Source organism: Aureobasidium melanogenum (assembly GCF_000721775.1).
Source record: "Aureobasidium melanogenum CBS 110374 unplaced genomic scaffold scaffold_1, whole genome shotgun sequence".
NCBI lineage: Eukaryota > Fungi > Ascomycota > Dothideomycetes > Dothideales > Saccotheciaceae > Aureobasidium > Aureobasidium melanogenum.
Window position 1 is genome coordinate 303,374 of NW_024470053.1, and position 12,979 is coordinate 316,352.

Here is a 12,979-nt window from a genome sequence, read left to right on the forward strand (position 1 = left end):
TCATTGGCAGGAAGCCGCCGAGGTTGAAGGCTGAGCTTCGATCGCGCCAACTCTTTCTGTTCGCCCGGACCACGACAGCGGCTCATGCTGAGAGCTTTCGGTTCTTCGGTTTCGTGTGGTCGTGGCTTGGGAGCCCCAGTGATTGGCCCATTTGAAAGTGGAGTAACGGGACATGCGCTCGGAGCTTTCTGGCATCGACTCTATCTGAGAGCTGCACCACACAGGCCACGTTCCCCGATCGCCTTCCCGCTTGAGTCTGGCTCCCGCCCATCCGCCGAGCCCACACTCCTTCCACGTCACTTTTCTGAAATGTTTAGCTAAACGTCGTTTTACCTCTGACCATCTGCTGTTGCACCATGTCGCTGCTCGACAGGCCCAATATTCAACTTGCTAGTATTCTCGCGCGCTATTTCTCGGGCCTGCTCAGATCCATGCTCCGTAGTTGCTACCGAGTCGATTCTGAAGACCTTTTTGCTTGATGAATCCCTGTCACGACGCACCTCGATGCGTGTGCCATACGAGCGGATTGCTTCGCTGCGATCAAGGGACATTTTCACCCTTGTGTCCTCAAAGATCAGCATTGCGTTTAGAAACAATCTGACGTGGCCAAGGGCAGGTACCGCGATCGTCTTTTCGGTGCTCAAGACCTAATCTTGCTTGAGGCGTATCGGCCGAATGATCGTCAGAGGCTTCCAAATGTATTTCTCGATCCACGCTCGGCTTGGCCTGCTCCTCCAGTGTCACTTTGACGCCTTTTCAACGCTCGAGATCCCCAGAAACGCATACTCGATGCAGCTAAGCTCTTTCGCGGTTTGTTCGATCTGGTACGGTTCACGCCAATCGTAGAGTTTCCAGTCCAAGCTAGATCCCAACGGCCCGCCCGTAGACAGCTCACCGGACGCGGGAACCAGTTTAGATGTTGGTACATCCTTCGTCATAGCTCCGAAATCTTGAGCAAGCGTCTCCGTTTCACTTGTCAGTTCGACACGCCAAAATCTCACCAATTCTACTCGCCCTTGTCACCCTTGCAGTGCCTTGGGTCACTTGCACGAATGCACCATGGATATTGTGGTTCCACAGTGGTGCTTGAGTAGGGGCTAGCTCCCTTAGGTTCGTGTACGTACCTTTGGACATTCCGGGGCAGCAATTAGAAAGTCGATTGAGTGTGGCGAAAACCTCGCTTATCTGGATTACTCGTACACCGCATCTGCATGTATCGTGACTTAGCACAGCACGAAGAGATGCCTCGAGGCAAGGGGAAAATCAATAGTACAGATGCAGCCCCAATAGTAACGCTCCAGGGCTGCCAGTTCTGCTTAAAGCAGCTGAGATATCGGGAGCATTTTGAAGGAGACGGCACGATACTGTGTCAACGTTGCACAATAATTTCTGTGAGCAAGGATTGTGACTCTGTGGACAGAAAGCCCTACTCTCAAGTCAGCAAAACAAGCATCACCTCAGATCTCGTACCACCCAGATCTGAGAAAACGTGGTGGAAGACATTTCCCGGCGCAGTGGACTGCAGTTGCAGCCGCTAGCACTGTGCTCACCAGATCTGTGCCGGAGTCTGTTGTCCATGGAGGGTCGTCACTGGTCCAAATATCCCCAGCAATCTCGTTGTTATCTGCTTGGAAAACATCTGCTAGGCTGCCTTCCACCCTGCATGGGTACTGAACCTGTCTTGAGACTATCGCACATGATCAAGAGTCAGTCGGTGGACGAATGGCATTTTGTCTTGGAAGTAAATTGCTGAGATCGGATCGAGAAATCTGCACATTTTCAACAATTGGACCGGCTTTTGCCAGCCTGCTAATCGACACCACGCCCGTCTCGCTAAGTAATATTAGGCATAACACGATGCTGGAGTTCAAACCCGCGATTAGGCGTGGGGTATGCATGCCTAGCGCGCTGCCATATTCCGCAGGAGAGGGGCGACGACGTAGAAAGGAATCGTAGAAAAGCTCCGAATTTGTGTGGTTATCTCGGCCGCAGACACGCGGTGTGGGCCAGCAAACGGTCGCTGGAAACTCTCAGATGACGCCGCTGCTGTCTCTGCAACTTCCGGGACGGGCAAAAGATTAACTGGCGTAAGCCTTTGTCTCAGCTGTTCACCTGGTGACAACAGAGCCGCAACAGAACCTACGAGGAGTCGTTCCATCATTTTGGCGATTTCTTTGTTCGACGGACGTCGTCGTTTGCACACCCTTTTCGTCACGCATGAATGCACAGCCTGATTGGACATTTTATTCAGGGCGGTTGATGAGCCGCACGCCTCGCGTACACATCCTTGCCTGCATTGCAGGACTCCACCACCAAATTGATGAGTACGGCTAATATCCTGCTTCCCCTCGACAATACCTCCCCTGAGTTCCTGCAAGATACGGCATGCTGGTCCGTTGGGTCCCTGTTGGTAGCTGGTTGTTCTTTTCCCTATCTAAATACGGACTGCTCTCCGCCACTAGTTGAGGTTCTCAGCAGAACAGACCCGCGCGGGCAGCCATTCATGGGGCCCAGAAGGTACCTTCAACTGAGTCACTGTGACCACGAAGATCAGGCAGTCACTACTCGAGTATGATTCTCGTTATTAACGAGCAATTGCTTGAGTGTGAAAAGATGTCCATCTCAGAACTCTGCTGAGTCCTCTCGGCCGTGCCTGGAGACGAATCATTGTACCATGGTAGATCTTGCACTTTTCGGCACGCAGAGGATCGAGAGATCTGATGCCTGAGAACTTGTAAAATTTGTACTGAGGTTCGTGCTAAACCAACGGAAACACGAACTAAACGCCATCCGTCACTTTTAGCAGCCCCCACTGTCAATCAATGATCAGTAATCGCTGCCTCCTCATATTTTGTGTCAGAATGGGGTTTACACATGCATTTCATCCTTCGAAAGGATTTCTTATGCCTATCAAAAAGCACGTCAGCCGAGTCGCCGGAATGTGCATGAGGGCTGGAGTTAGACAAAACGCCATGTTGCTCTGGACTTACGCCAGCAACCATTATTCGTTTCTGTCTGCCAATAAAGGTACACCAAACGTGTTCGGCTCCCCACGTTTTGGTGAGTGGTAGATAGCGAGTGAGGCACTTCACAAAGGCACCACAGCACAACATCGGTATCGCCAGACTTTACTGATTGTTGGGCAGGAGCAGCGTGTCGAAAAAGACGCGCATTATCTCGCTCGCTGGAATTGCCAAAAGAGCTAGCCACCCCGCGCGTGCTTGCCATTGTTAACTCCGCTCAGCGGCAAACCCTGCCGAGTGACCTGCGAGGTGCGTACCTCGTAAGCCAACCTTTCGAGCCGCACCATACACGGAGCTTCGTTCCGCCACTTTACATAGGCTTTGCGTTTACCTGCAGATCTATCTTCCTAATTTGCCTATCTTGACCCCAATATGGGCAAAATTTCGAGGAGGCAAAAGGCACGTTCTGAAGCATACGATTGGTTGCGACTGCGAATAACTAGACAGCAGAGCATCCATCACGGTTGTTCTTGGAATGCAATGTCATGCGTAAGATGGGCTTTCTGACCTATAGGAAATGCGCTGCTTAGGACGAGGGTTGGCGTTCGGAAGATCTTTGTGAATCCTTCTCCGCTCCGCGTACTGTACTTCTGCATCTGTACTGTACGGTGTATGTCCCGCATTCGGATTTGTGTCCGACAACTGAATGTCCGTCTCCACGACCTTAACGTAGTAATACCTGCTTGTGGCTCTAGGACCCTGAGTTTTGCTGCAAGTTCGCTTGATCCTGCAGTTGAGGGCTGAGCCCTGCAAAGATACCCTCCATAAAGTACCACCGCGGTCTGTAGATCGATCATCCCGGTGCAAGCATCCCTATCTCTGAAGAAGACCACTTAACCTCTCTCGCGTATCTGATGTGACAGCCCTTGGACACAGGGCAAACATCCTGGCCCATAAGACATGCCGCCCATGGATAGATCCGATTGGACATAGGATAAGAGATCAGTGCATTGAGTAGGCGAGTGTACCGAGCTAGGGCACTTCACCTGGCACCAACTCTTCTCAGTAACATAGATCTCATCCGTAGTCCCTCTCAACGAAATCAGCAGCTACCGTAGCATCCTTGTCATCTGTTCGCCATGGGTACCATCCCTACACCTCCCAATATCAAGATCTCGTTCACGTGAAAGAAGTTGAGATGGTTTGGAAGTGCAGGAGCACCACTAAGGTTTGGGGTCTGCAGAATCTCACTGATTGGCAGCGACGATAGCTTTACCAACAGCCAGTCTGTCGTGTCGGTCGAAGCATTCGCGGCCCTGCTTGAGTGCGCCGATCAGCAGACCCAGTGATTTGTCGTTGAAGTCGCCTGCTGAGCGAATCTTGTCGAGGTCTTCGGCAAACTCGGTGGTCATCTGGCGGAGGTAGAATGAGGTAAATGCATCTTCTGCCTCTACATCACCAACCTGGGGTCCATCTGTGGAGGTAGTGATGGTCTGATCTTCTTCTGGTGATAATGACCGGGATGGTGACTGTATAACAGTCAGTCAGTGTACCCTGATGAGGAGCTTATCTCGCATGTTCATGCATTAATCAACAAGACAGGGAAAGATCCTGGAAGAAAATCCAGTCCTGACTGATGGAAAATGAAGCAAGCGAGGAACGTGAAACAGGACTTGAGATGGAAGACGAAGTATCACCAACCTTTGCAACGGCCTTTGTCTTGACCTTGGACTTGGCCACGACTTGCTTCTTGGGTGTAGGCTCCGAATCACTGCTGTCGGACTCTGACGATGATGAGGAGTCTGACGACGATGAGTCTGAAGAATCCGAGACTGAGTGTTTTCAATTAATGCATGTCCACAAGATCTCCCTCCAGTAGAACACACCTTCTGTTCTGGCTCTGCGCTTCCTCAACCTCTTGGGCTTGTCTGCTTTTGCTTGTCTCTTTACTGCAGGCATCTTGTTGTTTTGTGATTGGTATGCGAGAAATGTCCAGCAAGAAAAATGGTCAAGCTTGCCAAGAAGAAATTGTTTCGGCTTTGAAGGACAGGGTCGCTACACAAACAAGATTTTTGGCAACAGCATTTCGAAGCGAAGGATGGGATTTTCGTCTCTACTTTCGTACAGATAATTACAGCTACTATATAGCTCTCAATGCTATTAGACGCCAGCGTCTTCAGGAGCGACATTGAGGTTCCAGTCAATCACACCATCCTCACCATATCTCTCCTTGAGCCATTCATTCGCCTTGGTAAAGTGGCCACAGTCGAACTAGTAGTCTGGTCAGATGATTCTTCTTCTCTAGATTCCAAGGAGAGGAAAAACTTACGAAACCTTTGTGTGCACTCAGAGGGCTAGGATGAACGCTCTTGAGAACATAATGCTTTGATCCGTTGATACCTGCACAGCGCTTCTGTGCAGGAGATCCCCAAGCCAGGAAGACAACACCGTGAGTACGCTTCTGACAGACGATATCAATGACTTTTTGTGTGAACTTCTCCCAGCCCTTGCCAGCGTGTGAATTGGCCTCGTGGGCGCGGACAGTGAGGCAGGTGTTCAGCAGCAGGACACCACGATCGGCCCATGGTGTGAGCAAGCCTCCTTTGTTGGGTGGAGGCTCGAAAGACGGGTATTCCTTTTTCAATGCTTTGTATATGTTCTGGAGCGATGGAGGAGCGGGAGTCGGAGGTCTAACAGAGAAGCAAAGGCCATGGGCCTGATTGAGGTTATGGTAGGGATCCTGACCGAGGATGACAGCCTTGACGGTACTAAGCGGCGTGTGTCGCGACCTGAAGGTTGTGTTAGTGATGCACAGAAAGTCGACGGAGATGTTGATCAGACGCACCAGCTGTAGACGTCTTCTGAGGGAGGGAAGATCTTCTTGCCAGACTCGGCTTCGCTCTTGAGGAACTTCTTGAGGTCAAGGAACGACTTGGACGTGATTTCATCCTTGAGTACAGCAAGCCAGCTTTCGTGTAACGTTTCAATCTCAAGTTTGAGAAGAGTCTTTTGTTCATTGCTCAGGCCGGCAATCCATTTTTCCTTGTCGAACCTGAGTGCAGGGGCAGGGTCAGTTGGACCTTTGGACGGATTGGTGGATGACGTTGACGGGTTGGACTTGGGAGGGCCAAAGAAACTGGTGATGGAGCTGTTGGCCTTTGGCTTTTTTGCTTCAGCAGCAGCAATGTCAGCTGCCTTGCGTTTGAGAGACATGGTAGCGATTGAAGGAAGTAAGTGAGTCGTCCTCGAGGGAAGAACAATCACTTGCACCTCGAATAGATTGATTCAGGCGGACGCGCCTCACGCGTAGTGGCCTGTGCTGTCTGTCAGTCGAGAAGTCATCGTGGCTGGAGCTTTCCCCAGAGTGGCGCAAAAACGATGTCTTGCGTCATCACTTGCACGGCAAGAGCACATGTGACAGGCGAGGAACAAGGAAACCGCGATCCGATAGCAGGCTTCTTTAATCCTTCTTTGATCCTTCTGCATTCTTACATTTCTTCTCTCCACACCTACAAATTATCACAACAATGGCGTCCTCATCAGCAGCTCAGATCCCTGGAGACCAGCCCCCTCCCTACAGCAAGACCGACCCTACGCCTCACAAGACTCGCAATGGCATTCCACCTGACCACCGCCGCTCTATGGAAGACGCAAGCCGCGAAGTCCCAGAAGGCTGGATCAGACAGTATGATCCTCAGACCAGCCATCAATTCTATGTCGACACACGCACCGAGCGCTCCATCTGGCACCATCCTTACGACGACGACGAGTACATGGCCTCCTTGTCGCCCGAAAAGCGCGCCCGCATCAGAGGCCTGAGTCGTGTGCCTACTGATGCCGACATCATCGCCGAGAGCTCAGAAGACGACGCTCATGATCCGCGAGGTCCTCCTAAGCGCCAGGATTCGAACCCTAGTGGCATGAAGAAATTTGGCCGCAAGATCAAGGACAAAATGACCTCGAGCACTCACCAAGAAAGAGAAGCCCAGCGCAAGAAACGTGCCGAGGAAGAGCAGAGAGCTTACCAGCGTCATCTCGAAATGCGCCAGGCAATGCAAAGGGCTGTGCAAACCGGCCAGCCTCAGTTCATCGGCAAAGACCGCGAAGGCCGCGACTGCTACCTTACTCCTCCTCAAGGTGCCCAAAGCCAGCAACAAAATGTTCGCATGATTAACCCCTTTGGTGCGCCATACGGAGGTGTCGGCGGTGGCTATCCTGGTGGACCCTATGGCGGAGGTTACGGAATGTACGGACGTCCAGCCTATGGTTACGCACGTCCCTATGGATACGGCTATGGAGGTGGATTGGGTCTTCCAATTTTGGGAGGTCTTGCCGGAGGTGCTCTTCTGGGAGGATTGTTGTTCTAGGAGTGCTCAAGCTTCTTCCAACATCTCTAACGACGTAACGAACGATAGTCTGAGGCTGATACCCTAATCAAAACATCTTTTACTTGTTCAATTTTGTTTCAACAGGATTTCTACATTTCGATTGAACGACGTTTTTGGCATCGCTGCTGCATCCACCCAGACTGTCCCACCCTTGGCCAGCAAGCACAACCACGGCTTTTTGGGTGTTTCAGTGCCTGCCTTCCGATTGTTGGATGATTGGGAAGAAGAACAGTGGGAACTACGGTTGAATCACGCTCCTATCATCTCTGCTGCTCCGACGACCAGAGCGTCTCCGAATCAGGACCCCCTTTTTCATACTCCAGCCCGTCGATCTTTACTGTTTACACGGAGAATTCTCAAAGGATTTTTGAATACGGAACACCAGTAAGCAGAACGGCTTAAACTATGCTTGGGTAATACAGTCCCGGGAAGTCACACGTATCAAGTCTATCATACCGCTATGTGGAAGTCAAATTGAGAAGGTTTGCACACGATGAAGGCTTTGTTTGATCGATAATTTACATCCTGCATTGTTGATTCTCCTTTGCGCTCGCATCTCTCTCTGCGCCCTGTTCATTCCATCGTCTCGTTGTCGTTGATCCTGTTTGTACATGGTTTTGAACCCCAAGTGCTTTCAGATACCGCAAAGCTCCAAGTTGCTTCAAACTTCAGCGTCTTCGGCATCAGCACCTGCAACGGCACCAGCCTCAGTGTCTTCGTCAATAGGCTCGTTCTTGACGACGGTCTTCTTCTTTAGAGGAGTCTCTTCGTCGTTCTCGCTGTCATCGCTGTCGGTGGAGACCTTGCGCTTCTTATTTGCCTTGCCCTTGGTGCTCTTGGTCTTGGGGGTGGCCTTCTTTCTGGGAGCCTTGGCGGCAGGGGTGTTGGGAGGTGCGACAGTGCCGTTGGTGGCAGTGATAGTAGTGTCGAACTCGAGGAGCTTCTTCTTGGTGACGCGCAGCATCTCGCGAGCCGAGTTTGCGGTCTTCGAGCCGGTGAGCTGGGAGAACTTCTCGTAGTCGATCTGTGAGAGGGAGAGAAGGCAAGTCAGTTCCATGCCCAAGATGAATGAGGATTTATGGTATCCTTCAAAAGCTTGTACTGTTGTACACTGCAGGTACTTTGCAATTTCCCTAGACAGTCTTGTGTGATAGATGTGAGAGTGCTTACCTTGGGTTCGGCATCAACGCAGAGCCAGGCCAGGGCCAGGTAGCGGTTCTGGGTGTCAGAGAGTGGAAGACCAGGCATCTTGAAAGCGGCGGCGCGAGTTGGATGTTTGTTGATGATGTGGCTGTCGAGGAGATCAGATATGTGTCGCGAGATTGCACTGTTGTGGGTGTTGCAGGAGCTTGACGTGTTCGAGATGTGTTTGAGAGTGAAGGGGAATGCTGTATAAATGCAAGTGATGAAGATTTACTCACGAGAAGATTGATGCAAATGAACAGTTCTGGCAAGTTCTTGATGCAGACGTAGAGATCTGGATGGTGCTGGAGAAAAGATAGGAGAGAACAAAGCAAAAGAACCTCGCGGAGATTCTGTGGTGACAAGTGTTGTTCAGACCAGTGAGAACGAAATGAGGAGATGAAGTGAAAAGGAGGCCAACACGTCCGGACCTCGTGAATGGGGAGAGAAACAAATATGTCAAGCAGCCCGAGAATGTCACTCACTCTTGATGTCAACTGCCCAATCCGATGTGTTGAAGATGCGGAAGAAGTCGAGCACTGAAACACGATTAAAGACAAACTGTGAGCAACACTATATTGGAGCCGCCGATGTGATGTTTACATGTCATCGATTTGAGCTTGACAGCCCAAGAGATTTCGTGTTCTGTTCAAAATCCAAAGAATATCGAAAATTACCACCACACTAGTAATCAGACCTTTTGGCCCAGGGTTGCGTATTTGTGGATTATCAGCAAGGCTTCTTGACATACAATTACCCCACTACAACGTATAATAACATGTCTTCTAGGTGAAGACCGACAACAGCTCTCTATGCCCTACGATGCAGGACTGGATGATTGCCCTGTTTGCTTAGGTCGTGCAGTCATCGGAACGAGTATCTCGATGCACATTGACGGTGGACTCCGGTCTTGAGAGACATCAGGGACCGCAGCCTACGTTGATCAAGTCTGATGGAGCATTGATAAACGATCACCTACAGGAACAGTTGTCTGAAAGATCGAATCCCAAAAACGACTTTGCTCAGCCTTGGGATTCGGTCTCGTGTATCATAATCAGCATGGATCCTGGCACCTTCGATGTCCAGTGGAAAAAGAAAGTCCATATTGAGTTTGCAAGACACTTTGGCCGAGCATCCGCTGCTAGAAGACGGGATCTCCAGATCTGCCATTCAGGCAACAGCATTCCGAAGAGAACTTCGAATCCTTGTAGATCCTAAGGTTTTAGGTCCAATTGACTGCACGAGTCGATCTGAGAGAAGTGCCAGAATGCGTTCAGGTTGATTTTATGCAAGTGCCTGTAACATCAAGGTTCGAATCTTGACTGTTCATATAGATGATTCGGTCCCTTCATATTCGCTTGCCAATGCTTCAAGTGCTCTGCGGTCTTATCAAACTTGCCATTGTTGAAGTCATTGGTCCCAGACATTGCGGCTGAATATCGTGGTTCTACAGAAGACCGCTAATTCACAGCCTCAGGCATTCGGCCGCACCAGCAAAGGGATGAAACTCTGCCCAGCAGGCTGTGTACCGAATCAGGTAACCATTGAGCTATAGCCTGACGTTGTTGTGCTGCTGAGGTTGAACCAGCTTCATTTATAAATAGATCAAAAGTGGAGGAAGGATGAATTGACATAAGCCACGATTCACGACGATCATATCCGCAAAGTCAGCAAATTTTGGCAGATCGAAGGAACAACACAGCCATGTCGACGCTGCAACGAAGATCCAATCCTTAGCGGCTTCCTGGTCGAGGGGAAATACGAGGCGACGCAAGGCAACAACATAAAATCTGAAGTTGCTGCTGTACCGTCCTTGATCCTTTGCCAAGGACCAGTACATGCTTCTTTGAGATGTGAATATAAGTACAACGACTTTCTCTTGTCGAAGATACATAGCAATTCAAACCCGCTTCACGGCTTCTACTTTCGATATGACATCTCTCAAAACTACGGATATGAACTACAACAGAAAGACCGCCTGGTCTGGAAAGGTCCTCATCCCAATGTGGACAATTCAAATTGGAGCGACACTATTAAATATCATTGGTTACATATGGTACCTGGCATTGTATAGAGACTACAACTGGGATTATACCTTTGGATATGAGTAAGCGATATGCAAAATATCAGGAACCCAGCAAAAACAAGCTTACTAACAATACGAAACAGCGAGAACCGTGCGACCTTCGGATACATCTCAGCAGTCATCCTCGTCATCTTGTGGTTCTTCGCTCTGTTCATGATCATGTTCGAGATCGTGAGGTTCCACAAGAAGAACCTGCCTTCAAAGACGATGCTTACGTCTCAAATTATCCTGAGTGTCTTCTGTACCATCTGCTTCATCCTCGAACTTCTTGGGATCTTCATCAACATCAGTGGCGGAATTAAGACATTGCTGAATTTTTTCGGAACAATCATTGCACTGCATGTTATCCCCCATGTTTCTAAGGTTCTGCAATGCTGATGAGACTACAGAGCATTTTTCTATGGCACTCTGATCTACACAAGTGTCATTTATCATAGACGAAAGTTGGCGAAGAGAGAGTCGAAGAACTCGTATGGTATGACAGGTCTGGACGAAGAAGACGGCCAAGATAAGGGAGAGACCAGATTTGAAATGAACAACAAGGCATAGGGAAAAAAAGCTTGAGAATAGCTCTCGAGTCTCCTGAGAACATAAGACACCTGGAGAGAGGAAGCTCCCTGATTGTGGCCTATTGACGATGTCAAGATGAAAATTCGTTATTGATGGGGGTATATAATCATAATGCGTTACCGCTTCCTTCTACCTCTGCTCTAAGAAAAACCATGCGCTTGACCAGAAATTTACACTAGGATGGTGTTTGAAGAAAGGGGGGAAAAACAAATCGGATGGGCGAAAGGAGGAGGGACATCAAGTCTAGACTGTAGAGCCTTTGGTTCTGATATTGTCCAACTCCACGGTGTCGTGAGTTTGACTCTTGATCAGTCTGCCGTTGCGAGTAGACAGGTTTCCGTAGAGTCCGAATCTGGTTTCGGTGATCCATTCGCGCAGCTTGATCAAGTAATGAACAATGACAAAGACAACGATTGTGCCGGCCAGAATACCGATGCAAGCTCCTGCGACCAGGCCCCTGCCGTTCTTACTATTGCTCCAGTAAGCAAGGCACATGAGTTCAATATCAGCAGGAGATGTATGCTTACGGATCTAGGAAAGGATACACATAGAAGTGTTGAGTCGAGTGGGTAAGATAGGCAAGGCCCAGGTAGAGTGCGAGCAACACGATCAGAGGAACGATGTTGAACCAGGGATGCGGCAGTGTCCGAGGAAGTACTATTTCGCCAAATGCCATGACAGAGTTGAGCGCATGCTGAGAGATGTTGGACCAAGTAGACCACTCGTCGGCCAAAGCACCATTAGAAAGAGCACCCCAGAATACAGCTGCCACGATCATGTTAGCATCGTATCATTTTTCACAACTTTACTGCCCACTTACCGGTCACAATAAAAGGGAATACCGTGACAGTGGCATAGAATACCGAATGCAACCACTGAAGAGACCTCGGCCACTTCTGCAACCAGGACTCACCATACAACCAGAAACTTGCTGAATGAGCGCATGAAACGGCGTAGAAGAAAGCCAGGCCCCAATAGCCGAGCACAGTGAAATAACTGAATGATCGGCCTGCATAAAAACTGCCTTCATGGCCCAGAATGACGAAAATGACGATAAAGGCATAGAAAGCGACGACACCACGCCATACAGCCAGTTGCAGAGGCGAGAGAAACCATGAAGTTGCGAAGCGTGAGGTATAATCGTCTGTAGTGGCGAGGCGGTAGGGCTCACGAACCCATCGGTCAAACATTGCGTACCCGTAATTCTCGATATCGAGACCAGAAAATGTATCCTGAAGCCTTGCAAGCAAGGAGAAGAGAAGAATGCTTCCACCAGTCGAGGAAAGTTTGGCAGGGTGACAAAAAGTCCGAAGCCCGAAAGAGATTAATTGCCGTAGACGAACGATTGTTATCGGTCGCTGTAAGCGATCAACGAGCGGCAAGCAATCACTATTAATATATGGACATAGCGCCTGGTCTGGAAGCTTTGTTTTTTGAGTTGAGCTGCGACCACGTTTTGCTGATCGTGACTACTTTAATGCAATGTTGTGAGAACTGAGACACTGTTTGGATTGCTATATAGCTAGAACACCGGTACAGCACCAGCGTCGTGTGGGCCAGCGCGGATGAGCTGCAGGCTTCAGAATTCTCAGCGAAATCTCCTCATCACGCTGCAAAGTGCGCAAAAATCGCGTATTCAGCTACATAATTCGGTGGATAGGGTAGAGCAATATTGTCCGTTGTCGAGGCAGTGAGGAAATAATACGGGGCCATCGATCGTGTGGCTTGGCCGTTGAGTTTACTCTAAACGTCACGAGCAAGACATCGTGTTTCATTTCTGCTTCTTCGCC

The 12,979-nt window shown here is 49.7% G+C and overlaps 7 protein-coding genes across 7 annotated transcripts; 2 read left to right on the forward strand and 5 right to left on the reverse strand.

Annotated features, from left to right (window-relative positions):
* M437DRAFT_61520 (uncharacterized protein) lies at positions 1 to 551 on the reverse strand (the record flags this gene model as incomplete). Its single annotated transcript, XM_041023951.1, has 2 exons — positions 1 to 304; positions 334 to 551. The coding sequence occupies 2 exons, from the start codon at positions 549 to 551 to the stop codon at positions 1 to 3; spliced, it is 522 nt and encodes a 173-aa protein (XP_040884093.1).
* A 3,659-nt stretch (positions 552 to 4,210) lies between these two features.
* On the reverse strand, positions 4,211 to 4,922 carry M437DRAFT_37543 (uncharacterized protein; the record flags this gene model as incomplete). Its single annotated transcript, XM_041019650.1, has 3 exons — positions 4,211 to 4,492; positions 4,665 to 4,795; positions 4,850 to 4,922. 3 exons carry the CDS (start codon positions 4,920 to 4,922, stop codon positions 4,211 to 4,213), a joined length of 486 nt encoding a protein of 161 aa, XP_040884094.1.
* A 201-nt stretch (positions 4,923 to 5,123) lies between these two features.
* Positions 5,124 to 6,176, reverse strand: M437DRAFT_36167 (uracil-DNA glycosylase; the record flags this gene model as incomplete). The annotated part of the gene is made up of 3 exons (XM_041019392.1): positions 5,124 to 5,234; positions 5,293 to 5,752; positions 5,809 to 6,176. The coding sequence occupies 3 exons, from the start codon at positions 6,174 to 6,176 to the stop codon at positions 5,124 to 5,126; spliced, it is 939 nt and encodes a 312-aa protein (XP_040884095.1).
* A 347-nt stretch (positions 6,177 to 6,523) lies between these two features.
* M437DRAFT_16300 (uncharacterized protein) lies at positions 6,524 to 7,105 on the forward strand (the record flags this gene model as incomplete). Its single annotated transcript, XM_041018857.1, has 1 exon — positions 6,524 to 7,105. A coding segment is annotated over one exon (582 nt), but the record flags the coding sequence as incomplete, so codon positions are not given.
* Positions 7,106 to 8,012: 907 nt separating this feature from the next.
* M437DRAFT_79735 (uncharacterized protein) lies at positions 8,013 to 8,599 on the reverse strand (the record flags this gene model as incomplete). The annotated part of the gene is made up of 2 exons (XM_041027233.1): positions 8,013 to 8,375; positions 8,522 to 8,599. 2 exons carry the CDS (start codon positions 8,597 to 8,599, stop codon positions 8,013 to 8,015), a joined length of 441 nt encoding a protein of 146 aa, XP_040884097.1.
* A 1,865-nt stretch (positions 8,600 to 10,464) lies between these two features.
* On the forward strand, positions 10,465 to 10,997 carry M437DRAFT_79736 (uncharacterized protein; the record flags this gene model as incomplete). The annotated part of the gene is made up of 2 exons (XM_041027234.1): positions 10,465 to 10,640; positions 10,703 to 10,997. The coding sequence occupies 2 exons, from the start codon at positions 10,465 to 10,467 to the stop codon at positions 10,995 to 10,997; spliced, it is 471 nt and encodes a 156-aa protein (XP_040884098.1).
* A 435-nt stretch (positions 10,998 to 11,432) lies between these two features.
* M437DRAFT_36197 (uncharacterized protein) lies at positions 11,433 to 12,379 on the reverse strand (the record flags this gene model as incomplete). Its single annotated transcript, XM_041019399.1, has 3 exons — positions 11,433 to 11,658; positions 11,717 to 11,954; positions 12,010 to 12,379. The coding sequence occupies 3 exons, from the start codon at positions 12,377 to 12,379 to the stop codon at positions 11,433 to 11,435; spliced, it is 834 nt and encodes a 277-aa protein (XP_040884099.1).
* Between the last annotated feature and the right edge of the window lie 600 nt (positions 12,380 to 12,979).